This window comes from Topomyia yanbarensis, chromosome 1 (genome assembly GCF_030247195.1).
Source record: "Topomyia yanbarensis strain Yona2022 chromosome 1, ASM3024719v1, whole genome shotgun sequence".
Lineage (NCBI taxonomy): Eukaryota > Metazoa > Arthropoda > Insecta > Diptera > Culicidae > Topomyia > Topomyia yanbarensis.
Genome location: NC_080670.1, coordinates 15,951,881 through 15,965,496, shown reverse-complemented (window position 1 = coordinate 15,965,496; position 13,616 = coordinate 15,951,881). Strand labels below are relative to the sequence as shown.

The 13,616-nt window shown below is 39.6% G+C and overlaps 1 protein-coding gene across 2 annotated transcripts in view; it reads right to left on the bottom strand.

The window, feature by feature from the left end:
* The window catches only part of LOC131676972 (dopamine receptor 1), a 248,621-nt gene that overhangs the window by 76,494 nt on the left and 158,511 nt on the right, over positions 1-13,616 (bottom strand). The window contains exon 1 of one of the 2 annotated variants that reach the window (XM_058956431.1): positions 9,226-9,513. The exons of the other annotated variant lie outside the window; for it this stretch is intronic. Coding sequence (XP_058812414.1) covers positions 9,226-9,249 — 24 coding nt within the window. The 5' untranslated portion in view covers positions 9,250-9,513. Of the gene's footprint in view, positions 1-9,225; positions 9,514-13,616 lie in introns of those variants that run through there. 2 annotated transcript variants of the gene reach the window in all.

Sequence of the window (13,616 nt, the reverse complement as noted above, 5' to 3'; positions counted from 1 at the left end):
GAGGAATGTCACTCGTTTTCTTGAAAAACAAAAAGTCCAATTACATTTTCGAAAAAAAAACAACTAGAGTGGGCTGGGCCGAATATATTTTTTCGGAAGATAGCAATAAATTGAATGCAAAATGGCGTTTTCTATTAGTCTATAATACGTCAGGATCAGTTTTTATGAGCATTTGCAAACTTTTTGTAATATCAATAAAAGGAGAGGATTGAAAATAAGGATAAATTTAAAAAAGTTAAGTAGCTATTGATGGTGTACATTTAAGTGCTGAATTAAATGGCGTAATAAGATTTTGAATAGAAGATCACGTTCTCAAATGGTGCACTTTTAGTCAATAATACTGAACTTAATGTTCAAAACCAGTTTTTACGGACAAAAGATCACATGATTTCGAAACCGTTACCTTTAGAGGCTTAGTATCTTCGAAGACGTTTTCTAACATACTAAAGCGCATCCCATGAAAAAAAAAATTATGTTGGAAATTATTCCCCATAAACGTTATTATGGAGAATCGATTCTTTAAAAAACTATGTGTTTTAGGTAACATTGTACAGAATTATCTTAGAAACAACTTTGATGAAGACATGAGAGTTCTAAGTATATGGAATTTTGTTATTGTAAGTTTTATGGATAAAAATATTTTTTTCATTGTTAAATAACCTTGAAGAAGGTCCAACAAATGCAAGAGTTATTATAAACATTGCTCCAATGTCTTCCACATAGTTGTTTCTAATTTCCTTCTTGTCGTTATTATGATACAATAAATTTAGTGAAGTGCAATATCTGCAGTTGCAAATTGCGAGTTGGAATCACAAACTAAAAAATGAAATACCCGCCGATATTATCCAATCAGCTTTGAATTCCGAAAGTAGTTTAATTAATCAGTAAGGGCGTCGAACATGCGGATTAAATACGCATTGTTATGTCTGTGTGAGCTGGGCTTTCCTTTGACTATGGCTAAATAGGAAGCCTGTCAAATCTGTCTTGTACAGCTGAATGCAAAGATTTTACGCTTACGGTGGTTGAGTAGGATAAGCGTGCCCGTTCTCGCTACAATGGAACAAGGATTCAATTCGGTTGGCGCCGGAGTCGCTAAGAATGCTAAATTCGGATCCACTTTTAAGGTTCAAGTTACCTTTTTTGAGCATGTGTTAGAATTGAGCGCTTGGTAGCGTTCGTAGGAAAAAAATTGTTCTGCTTTGCCACCGGATTATCCATATAAAACCTTTTCATTGCGAAGTTGTGTTGCGTACCCCAGCACGTTGTGGTAGTGTGGCAAAAAATCTCAACCACTTTTTAAAAAGCACCATTCAACTAAGCCGATAGTTTTTCCAGCAGCTATTTTGCATGAGTCGAATCGTAATGATCTAATAAATCGACTGATTTTCTTCTTTTAGAGTTTTGAAAAAGTTTTATATGGGAAAGTTGAACACATTTTTTCCAACACATACTATCAAGCGTTCAATTCTCATAGACACTCACCGAAACTGCTTTGAACCTTAAGTACGTCAAGTCAAGACTGCAGCCAGTGGCAATGACAACCACAAATATGGAAAAACCCATTGATCAACTTCTTTTCCCAATTGCTTTTTTATTATTTATTAATTATAGAGAGTTGATTCTTTAAAAAAGGGTTGTTTAGAGACTTTGTGTCTTCAGTAAAGTTGAACAGAATTATCTTAGAAACAACTTTGATGAAGACATGAGAGCTCTATGTATAGCGAATTTTCTTCAGTGTAACTTTATTGTTGTAAGTTTTAAAAGTTCATAACATGTATACAATGCGCCATTTCATCGTTAAATAACCATGTAGAAGGTCCAACAAACGCAAGAGTTATTATAAACATTAATATTAGGACAACTTGTGTCGAATGATTTTATTTGTTAATATCCTAAAACAGCTCATAGAACTCTGAAGATATAGAACTCTAATGTATTTCCACAAAATTATTTCTAATGTCATGTCCTACACCATTACTTAAGACACCAAATATCTTCAAGTGTTAAATCTTCATAATTACTTTTAGTTGTACTTTGTTGTAAAACTAATTTAAAGATACTAAACCTTCAAAATTGACGATTAAAAAACTGTGTTATATTGACCGTAAAGAACACTCAAATTGGCACTACTCAATTACTTGACTTTATTTCTTTTTATTTTTTGATGAACAGTAACGCTCAACCAGGTTTGGACTATTCGTCGGTGATTAATGTACTGCATTTTTTCCAAAACGGTATTCTTGATGCTCCAAGGCAATTTTGAGGCTTGTAGTTTTGAAGGTCTAGTAGCATTTTTTTGAAATAGATTCTTATTGCATGCTGTTTTATTGGGGTCCAACACTTTGATGTATGAACATTCAAGTTTTGTTTTTTTAGGAACGGTATTCTTAGAGGTCCAGAGCTGAGCTTTTCGTTAAATTTTTCTTTGAAGCTGACAATTTCGGGATTTGAGATCTGTGTTTTGGGTACATTAACAGTACTATTGAAGACCCAGAAGTGACATTTTCGAGGTCTATATTTTTCAAGCCTATATTTATACATTTTGGAAATCAGTATTTCTGGGATCTGCGTTTTGAAGTAAGCAGTTTTGATGTTTTAAAGAAATCTACATTTTTTAAAACGATTTTCTCCCCACTCCAAGGCTGAGGTCAGCATTTCTAAAATTTGTCTTTTTAAGGTCCCTATTTTTGGGGCCTGTATTTTGAGGACCGTTTTTGTAAAGCGCTAACTTTGCAGGTCAAAGAGTTGCATTTTATTATTTCATTTATTTTTTTAAAATTTTGATTAAAGATATTTTAACCTTAGGGCCATTCACCTCATTTCGGGTTAGAAAAATATCTTTTGGAAAATCTCTGTCTTTATGTGCGTGAGCTGCATACAAGGCAATCGATTTATCAACTACGATATGCCTGCCCCTTATTTATTTATTCATTTATTCATTTGCAAAGCTTTTAATTACAAGGGTCAATCGCGTTTTCAAGATATTTTCATTTTTGCATTTTTCAGATATCTAAGGTAAGAAATATATGTCCAAGAAAGGATTTACTCGAATTCAACTTGGTTCGTCTACTAAAGCTCATCAAACTACCAACTATCAATTTTCATATGAAGCTGATAAAATCGGATCAAAAAGCTGATAAAATCGGGGGCAGTTAAAATCGGGGGCTGATAAAAGTGGGTCTCCTCTGTACTCCGAACAGGTGCCTGGTGCCAAATCATGTAGGCGAACTCCCGTAATATCCTTATCAATATACACATAATAAACGTAATTGACATTACATTTTTGTATGGTGTAGTTGAAGGTGTGTCACTTATGTAAGATCAAGGTTCATTTTCATTTTTATTTCAAGTTTTCGTGAAGTCGATCAGGACAGTATTTTTCCTTAGTGGATGCATTTTGTTTTTTTTTTTTTTTGATTCACTCATGTGGGGTTTGGGGTAACGAAACTTTTCTGTGAACGAACGGTGTATTTTAGTTTCTGGTCCGTGCGAGGTGCGTATTTTTGAAGTTTGTATTTTTAGCAAGGTCCAAGGTTGAACCCTATTTATGATATCTACTTATCTGATGTTTGCATTTTTCGTTTCTGTTTTTCTAAGGTCTATGAATTGACAAGTGTATTTTTGGAGTAATACTTTAGCTGGAGTAGAGCCGTAGCTATTCAGATCTGTTTATAATGTCTGTATTAATGAGTATTTTGAAGTCAATATTTTTATGATATGGTTTTCTTCAGTTCAGCACTTTTGAAGTTTTAGTATTTTTAAAGGTCCACCCGCAATCGATGTCGGTTTTTAAGCTCCGAGGTATCTCTTGTTTAGGGGCGATATTTTCCGGGGTATGCATTTATATAATTGGCTATTAAATTTTTGAGGTCTGTATTTTCCATGTCTGTATTTTAGAGCACCAAAAATTATTTTAATTTTTCCTTGTGAATATACCGATTTTTGTTGATATAAAAGACCTATATCACTTTTTGAGATGTATTTATTTGATCCTACCTTTTTGAGTTCTGTAGTTAGAATGTCTGTGTTTTTGACGCATGTGAGAAACCCGAATTCTTATAGAATAGTATTCCTGTAGGTGTGCAAGTCAAAATCATTTAATTGTATTTAAATGTTTATTTTTGTAACCCGTAGTTTTAGCTATGTGTTATGAGGACTGTATTTTTGGATCGTATATTTGGGGCCTATATGTTTGAGGCCAGGTTTTGAAGGAGTGCATTTCCGAGATATACAATTGTTATATTTAGGGGTCTATATTCCTGAGGTTCGAATTTTTGAGGTCTGTACTCTTGATATCTATATCACGATCATCTACCGAGATGATGTATACTTTGATCGATCAACGAGAACAACGTGATCAACAAGACGTAAAGTTTATTTGTTGAATTGTGCGTGGTGATCAATTTCTATCGACGGGAATCATTTGCTGTATTGGTAATCAAACTTCCTTTTTTCTTGTACCACAACCTCTTTTATTGTATAAACTGTGATGCAGTCGATTTGTTCTTTTTTCCTTCTAACGCTTACGGATTATGGTAGAGTATTTGCATGGCTTTTCGCTGATTGCGCTGGCTTTTGGTTTAGAGGTACTAAGCGCAGTTCAAGCGAAAACGAATAATAGTATCAATATTCAAAAACTCCATTGCCAAAAGAACTGTATACTGTATACTGAAATAGTTTAAGAGATCAAATGACTTCTTTATATTATCTAAAATTCGCTAGTTTGAAAAACATAAGCATAGCAATTTTCATTATTTTCCAATTATTCGACTTTAAATAGAGAGTGAACTAATCAAACCTTATTTACAACCAAAATCACTGAGGGGTGTCATATTTGTGTCACAGTTTCGAAGCTCAAGAGTGTCAGGTCGTGTCGTTGGTTTACATGTTTATGTTATTTTCGAAGACGGAAGTTTTTGTTGATATAAAACCTGTATTTTTTTAGTCATTAGATATTTGGATGATTTTGCGACTTTTCATTGTCAGTAAAACCAATTCTCCTAGCCCTACAAAAATAAATTCTCAGTAGGCGATAAACCCACGTGTCAAACTAGAAACCATACAACAGGACTTATGATGCTAATATTTCCAATTAATCAAAATGATTCATAAATCGTTCCTTTCCCACTTTTCCCATCCGAAAAAGGCAAAACAAACCAGAAGACAGCACCAAAATTAAACGTCGCCGTTCATTGCACTCATTTGTTGCATCTGAATCCGAAGTTAGATACCGCGTTGGCATCGTTCCAGGACGCACTAAGTTTGGAACGGGCTCCAACAGTCTTGGCCGCGTCTCTTTTCCATCAGACCTTGACCCTGACCAGTGAGTGTCAACGGTTTTGGGAACGTTGCCAAAGTGGAAAACAAACCATTAGAACAGCAGAGGTCATGTTGTTGGCCCCGAACTCCTGAACCAGAGGCGAGTTGATGATACATACTACTGATAACGGGGTTTATATTTGCTCGTAGGAAATACTATATTACGAGAGTAATAGTAAACTTTAGTCAGAATCAGTCCCAAAGGAAGAGGAAACAAAGAAAGAGAAGTTAATCGATTGCTCGGTTGGCTCTAACGAGAGAAGGGAAATGAATCGTTCCGAATGCGAAAAAGTGTTGCTTTAATTAGTCAGAATCTTTCGTGCATCCCAGGGAAAGCAGGTCTTTGGGGATTTTGACGGAATTGATTAGGAACAATTAGAAGCATAGAAAGAAAGTATGTGAATCAGATATAAATACGCTGTTGGTATGATTCGTGCACGAGGATGAATACATGAAGGTTCCACGGAGAGGTTCTCGAAAAGCGTCCATCTTTTTGTTACTTACGATCTATTGAAAAGTGTTCTCTCGAATTGTTTTCATACGATAGAGTGCTTTTCTCCGCTGTATCTTCGAATGGGTTGTGATAGTAAACCGCATACCAACCGGTACCAATTAGATTTTCCACAATGTAGGTAACTCCCCGAATCAGACGTAAATCATTGATCAGAATAAGTTTTCTCTAATAGGTGCAGAAAAGCTGCATTCAGCATTCAAAACGTCACTCACCCTTCCTATCACTCACCCAGTTAGTTCAACCGTTACACTGTTCGGCACAGCATGCTGTGCCTTTTCCGCCCAGGAAACAGCAGATCCTTGTGTCCTGTTCGGGTTTCTACCGTCAGTCGCTTTCAGTCTCCCAGTGTTTAGTTGTCTCATTGTTGCAAATTGTGAATGTGTCTCATATTGTGCTCAAGTCATCCATATGCACCTGAACAAGCTCACAGGACGTAGTGCCTCACCGCCCGTACCACTACCGGATCCGCTACGGTAAGAGTGTATGAATAAAGCTCGCATTCGAATAATAATGAAATATGGCACTTATTTGGCTTCCGCCATTATGTTGTCGACTTCACCGGCAGTCAGGTATTTAGCTACTCTTGAATATATGTATGTATGTACTGTCCCGACAGGAGTTCTTGGCTAGGCTTGCGTGTGAACCGGCCTTCTCGATGGTCTCATAATAAATCAATTTCTTAGACTGTCGGGTGCTATCGGTTGGATTACAGCTTACAAACGGAAATCGTGGCTCTATGCCACAGAGAACAGACGTCTAGCTCGAAAGGTAAGGGTACTTGGCGTTACTGAGTTTGCCTGCGAGTTGATAGTTGATCAGATAGACGGATCAAAACAGAAACAAAATTTCACTATATTGACAGTTCAGAGAACACGTAATGGATTGATTCCACAAGAGTAAACAAGCTCGCTGAACTGTCATTTTTTCTTCGGTTGCGCCATCATTCAATGTTCTACTGCTGAGTGCTGACACCTTTAGTTTGGGATGTGCTGGTTAGAGGGCGCAAGTGTTTTAACGATTTTCCATTCAACTTTTTCACAAGTATTCACCCATAACGATGCGGTACCTTTGGTCATTTTGAGTCCGGTTTCTGAATTGATTTTGCAGCTTTCGAACCACCCGACCCTTCCCTTCCCACGGTCTACCTCCGTTTGCTTGACCGCAACCCGGGGGTAGAGTACCATGAAATATAGCTCAATTGGAAGCGCGCAGGACGAAAGAATAACCGTTAAAAGCAGCATTCATTTGATCACCCGGCCAGTCAGTCAGTCAGTTCGTCAGTCGAAGTGGAAAGAGGCAAAAACGCGCCCTAGAAACGGAACGGTCAACCGAAGAGGTGTGAACTGGTGGTAGCTTTTCTCGCAGCCAGACTTCGGAGCCGGTTTGTGGAAGGGTTTTTTTTGCTGATATTGTTGTTCTACTTTTGGATGCAATATGTTCGAGGAAAGGTTTCCCGATCGCATTAAATTGTATTGACGCGGAATAAGTGAGTCAGGAAGTCGTTTAAATGCAATGAGGAAAAAAGAGTAGAAAAAGCAACTTTACTGTATTCGATATTTTTTGTGTTTCGTCTTCGTCTCATCAGAATCCGACACTAACTTAGAGCCATGACTAAGCTAGCGCCGGATTGATGGAAGGAATACAAATTGTGTCTCCGTTTTCAGAGCGCTAGCGTCGATCCGGCGCTAGCTTATTATTGACTCTAAGTCAGTGTCTGATTCTGGTGAGACAAAGTCAAAAACTAAATGCCATAATTAACCGTGCTGGTGTAGCCAGCACGATTGTAACACATGAATGATGCCGCACCCGCATACGACTCCCGGATTTGTAATTGGTTCAGTTTACGTTCGACGCCAAAGGGGCTGGCTATCGAACAAAAATAGTGTACTTCCATCATCAAAGAGGTGGAGCTAGTCTGGCTCACTTGTAAGTGAATTGTACGGACAAATCATGGTGCAGATAATAACTGCTTTCACAAAATCCATAATTTTTGTTAATTTCAGTAATTATACATTCTGCAGAATTAATTACAAAATTGTTGTACGTATTTCTAATCAGAAAGCGCAATAATCTACTGTTTTCTTTCAATACAACAGCACATATTCACGTTCAACAACTCTGGTAAAACTCCGGTCAAAAATTTTGAAGCGGGGACCCTATATTGAAACATTAGAAGTATTCTACTTCAGTGGGTAATGTCTGGGACATAACCGTGGCGTCGTGATTGCACTCCGAGCTGGCAAATGAAATCTAATAGTGGCACCTACACAATCAATACTTTAAATTACTGGGTTTGCTGAGACTGAGGCCCGATCAGAAATACATAACAAAAAGGTTTCAAAACAATTTCTCGCGTTTTTACTTGTTATAATTTTCTGTTATTTTTACTACTAACGAGACCAAATTCATAACTCAATATGTTTCGAAAATTGCATTCTGTTATAATCTTGTTATTTCATTCAAACCAGTCCTTATTCTAACCAGTAAAAATAACTCTGCGCAATACTGTTTCGAATCAAATCGACTGTGTTTCGATCAAATCAGAAACCCGTTTGAATTTGTTGTCGTTATTGATAATGCAAATCACATTTGTACGAAAAAGAGATCCGTCATAAAGCAGAATAACGAGAATGATTAACAAAAATAACATGCGTTACAATATATACGCGACGAAGATTGTGTTCTTCTTACCGCGCCGTCTGATCTCGCATCAACATGCTTTTCATTCGATTAGCGAACGACGAATAGAGCACACAAGTTCATGCGAGTCTTATGTATATTCGATTAAGTCTCTTAACTGCTCCATATTGACAGTTCTACTTCGAAATTTAATACAAAATTGTGTAATTCCGTTCAGTACAATAGAAATAACTAACCTTCTGTTTTTTCCGAAATTTTTTAAAGGGAGTCCCTATATTGAACTGTAAGACATAGTCACGACAAAAATGCTAAACGCGGATAAGTATATTTCCATCAAACACCACCACACTGTTAGCAGACTTTACCTCGAACTTTTTTTTATTTACCCAATGACCGCTGCTATTTGCAGCACGTGCTACCGAGTATTTACCAGAGGGTAGAAAGATGGAACCAGCAACAGAAAAAAAAACTTCCCCACGGGCTAATGAAATCCCACGTTCTTCTGTTCCCTGGCAGTCGTCGGTCGTGGTCGTCGTCGCATTTTTTCCAGGCCACTCGTTCGCCGAGGCGCGTTCGTTCATTTGATGGATTAGCACCCACACTCACTGCAGTATGATTCAAGTTCCGCTTTCGCTCCTCCCGCGGGAGTGAAAAAAGTTGGAAAAACCGTTCTTTTTTCAATGGTTTAAGCACGATTATGGTATGATGAATATTTTAATTTAAGGTTTAATTTTTTGTGTCGTAAGCCGAACCTGAACGAGTTTTCTCCCGGGCATTGGTAATCTTCGCACAGGAATCTGTCTCCGGTAAGGAACAGTTGACTGCACTCACATTGTTTCTTTTGGGGGCAAGTGCCGCCTATTTTTTAAACATCATTCGCTCGCTTGTCCACAGAAAACACACTCCAAGTTTGACGCGTAAATAAACAACAAAATTCACTTCCGCGGTCAATTCGGTAAAAAGTTCTCACACCGTACCTGGGTCAACCCTCCCCCGAAACTGAACCGGCGGCTTGTGGCCACCACATCGCTGGCACTGGTTTCGTACCAGATCTGCTGCTCATCTTTCCGGGCCTCGTTCAATTGGATAAGTGGATTGCGATCTAGGCTCGCGCGTTGGCTTCAATTGGATAACGACGTTATCAGTTGCGATTTTTTTTCTCTCTCGTATCACCGACCAATCCGGATCAGGTCAGTGCGGGAGATCAGCCAAGGCTGATCCAAAACGGTGAAACGTTTTGACAAACGTGAGAGCTCGTCGTTTTAGGCCTTGCCCGACTTATCGGATGGATGGATGGATGGATGGACGGAGCTGAAGGTGGCCGGCCAACGTACTGCACGGATGTATGCTAAAGATGTTTGTAACGTTCGTACGTGACATTTGTTCAATTTCCCGCTCTGCTGGACGGATGAGTAATGGATGACCATGGAGATACTTTAATTAATTGAAGAAGCATTTCAAATGGTTGCTGCTCGTTTGGTAGGTTACTGGAACTAAGGTAGTTCAGCTGGAATTATAAATTATATTTCTCCTTAGTGGAGAACAATTTTGGTAAACTATTTTTTTCTCTAGTGAAAAATATTGGCTTAAAACGAACTCCTCTTCTTGCAGGACATCACGCTTGGGTTTGCTCAGGAACACAAATTGCGTCTCCGTTTTTTAAGCTAGCATCAATCCGGCGCTAGCTTAGTCCTGTCACTAAGTTAGTGTCGGATTCTGATGAGACAAAGTCGAAACGCAAATTCCATAACTAATATATAATTAACTTCTGGTAGATTTCTAATTCAGCACACTCCCGCCGTCCATCCGGGGGAAGTTTCACTGCAGTATAACTAAAAATAAAATCAAAACAAACTATACCGAGCAGAAATTCTTCGAATTGAACCGACGCACCTGTGCAAAATAGTGAGTCGTTCTTCTTCGCAGTATATGACAACCTCTCTCTCTCTCTGTCATGACAGGCACTCAATAATTTGTTTCTATCTTGTCTTCCATTTTTTTATTTCTTCTATTGAACACATCATCAAAACGCATCCACTTCATAATGCTGTCTATAGGTACCTACCGTCATTAGACCCGACAGTGGTAGATGGTGTGGAATGTGTCAGCAGAGTACACATAAACATTGACCGATCACATTCTGGTGCTGTGGTATACATCGGGGGGTTGAGGAGGCTGGCTGCCGGCAGGGATTGGAATGGATTTTTATCATCATCGAAGGCGGCTATGGCTGTAGTTGGGGCCCCATCATATGAAATATTACAATTTTTTTGTTTTGTTTCCGCTGACTGCGGCTCTTCTATGACACTTGTTTGCTGACACTGGGGAAATAATGTCAACAAAATGTCTATCTGACAAATCGATGTAGAATTCATAATACAATTTTTTGTTTGAATGATTTCGTCATAACTGTCTGTTCACTTGATAAATGTGGTTGGCCACGTTTTTTTTAAATTTCCAGTTGCATTGGTATTAGTTTCTTTATTAAATTGACTTTACTACATAAAACTATATTCCTACTTTTTCCGATCCCTAACATCAATATTTGGTAGTTCTGCAATAGAAAGGATATTGATATTGATAATGGCAAACATTCGAACAAACACCAATTGAATCTTGAGACAACAAGCAAGAGGGGCCAATAACGGAGACAACAACAGCAAAAACCCCTATGGAGGAGTACTTTTGGGGATCAAAAAGTGCTATTCTTTCAACCGAATTAACCTCCCTTCGACACCAGGCATTGAAATTGTCGCTTGTCAAGTTTTAATCAAAGGTAAAGACCTTTGCATTGCTTCCATCTACATTCCTCCTAGAGCCTCGGTAGGGCACCGAACGCTTTATAATATCACGGAATCCTTACCGGCACCGCGGCTAGTTCTGGGAGACTTTAACTCGCACGGTACGGTATGGGGCTGTCTTCATGATGATAATAGATCAACATTAATCCAAGATCTTTGCGATAATTTCAACATGACCATCTTAAACACGGGAGAAATGACGCGGATTCCTACACCACCAGCACGCGCAAGCGCGTTGGATTTATCGCTTTGCTCGACATCGCTACAGTTAGATTGCATGTGGAAGGTGATCCCTGATCCCCACGGTAGCGATCATTTGCCTATCGTGATTTCAATTGCTAACGGTTCAAGACCATCGGAAACAATCAATGTATCGTATGATCTCACACGGAACATTGATTGGAAGAGTTACGCGACCGCGATATCCGTTAAAATCGAATCCACTCAAGAACTTCCTCCGGAGGAAGAGTACAGGTTTTTGGCTGGCTTGATTCTCGACAGTGCGAATCAAGCTCAGACTAAACCAGTACCCAGCGCGAATACCCATGGACGGTCTCCCACCCTGTGGTGGGATAAAGAGTGCTCAGAGCTGTACGCGGAAAAGTCCACTGCATATAAGGCCTTCCGGGAAGACGGGTTACCCGCTAGCTATCAACAGTACGCGTCGTTAGAAAGGCGAATGAAGAGTCTAATGAAAGCCAAAAAACGCAGTTATTGGCGCCGGTTCGTCGACGGGTTAACGAGAGAAACAGCGATGAACACTCTTTGGGGTACGGCTCGACGTATGCGTAATCATAATAGTACCAACGAGAACGTGGAATATTCAAACCGTTGGATATTCGCTTTCGCCAAGAAGATCTGTCCGGACTCTGTCCCGGTACAGAAAACGTACCGCGCCGCGTCTTCTCACGATACCGCGAACGAAACACCGTTTTCGATGGTGGAGTTCTCACTTGCTCTCTTATCGTGCAACAATAACGCCCCAGGGTTAGACAGAATCAAATTCAACTTGCTGAAGAATCTGCCTGACACTGCAAAAAGGCGCCTGTTGAATTTATTTAACAAGTTTCTTGAGGGTAACATTGTCCCTTATGAATGGAGGCAAGTGAAGGTCATCGCCATCCAAAAATCAGGAAAACCAGCCTCCGACCACAACTCGTATCGGCCGATTGCAATGCTGTCCTGTATTCGGAAGTTGTTCGAGAAAATGATCATGTTTCGCCTCGACAATTGGGTTGAAGCAAATGGCTTACTGTCAGATACACAATTTGGCTTCCGCAAAGGCAAAGGGACGAACGATTGCCTTGCGTTGCTTTCTACAGAAATCCAAATGGCCTATGCTAACAAAGAGCAGATGGCATCAGTCTTCTTGGATATTAAGGGGGCTTTTGACTCAGTTTCTATCAACATTCTGTCAGAGAAGCTGCACCAGCATGGTCTTTCACCAATTTTAAATAACTTTTTGCTAAATCTGTTGTCTGAAAAGCACATGCATTTTTCGCATGGCGATTTAACAACATCGCGATTTAGCTACATGGGTCTTCCCCAGGGCTCATGTCTAAGTCCCCTGCTCTACAATTTTTACGTGAATGACATTGACGATTGTCTTGCCAATTCATGCACGCTAAGGCAACTTGCAGACGACGGGGTGGTCTCTGTTACAGGGCCCAAAGCTGCCGACTTGCAAGGACCATTACAAAATACCTTGGACAATTTGTCTGCTTGGGCTCTTCAGCTGGGTATTGAGTTCTCCACGGAGAAAACTGAGTTGGTTGTTTTTTCTAGGAAGCGTGAGCCGGCGCAACTCCAGCTTTTATTAATGGGTGCAACGATCAACCAGGTTTTCACATTTAAATATCTCGGGGTCTGGTTCGACTCTAAAGGTACCTGGGGATGTCACATTAGGTATCTGAAACAGAAATGCCAACAAAGGATCAATTTTCTCCGAACAATAACTGGAACATGGTGGGGTGCTCACCCAGGAGACCTGATCAGGTTGTACCAAACAACGATATTGTCGGTGATGGAGTACGGGTGTTTCTGTTTCCGCTCCGCTGCGAACATACACTTCATCAAACTGGAGAGAATCCAGTATCGTTGCTTGCGCATTGCCTTGGGTTGCATGCACTCGACCCATACGATGAGTCTCGAAGTGCTGGCGGGCGTTCTTCCGCTAAAAAATCGATTTTGGGAACTCTCATATCGATTGCTCATCCGATGCGACATTCTGAACCCGTTGGTAATTGAAAACTTCGAGAGGCTCGTCGAGCTTAATTCTCAAACCCGTTTTATGTCCTTGTACTTCGACTACATGGCACAGAGCATCAATCCTTCTTCGTACA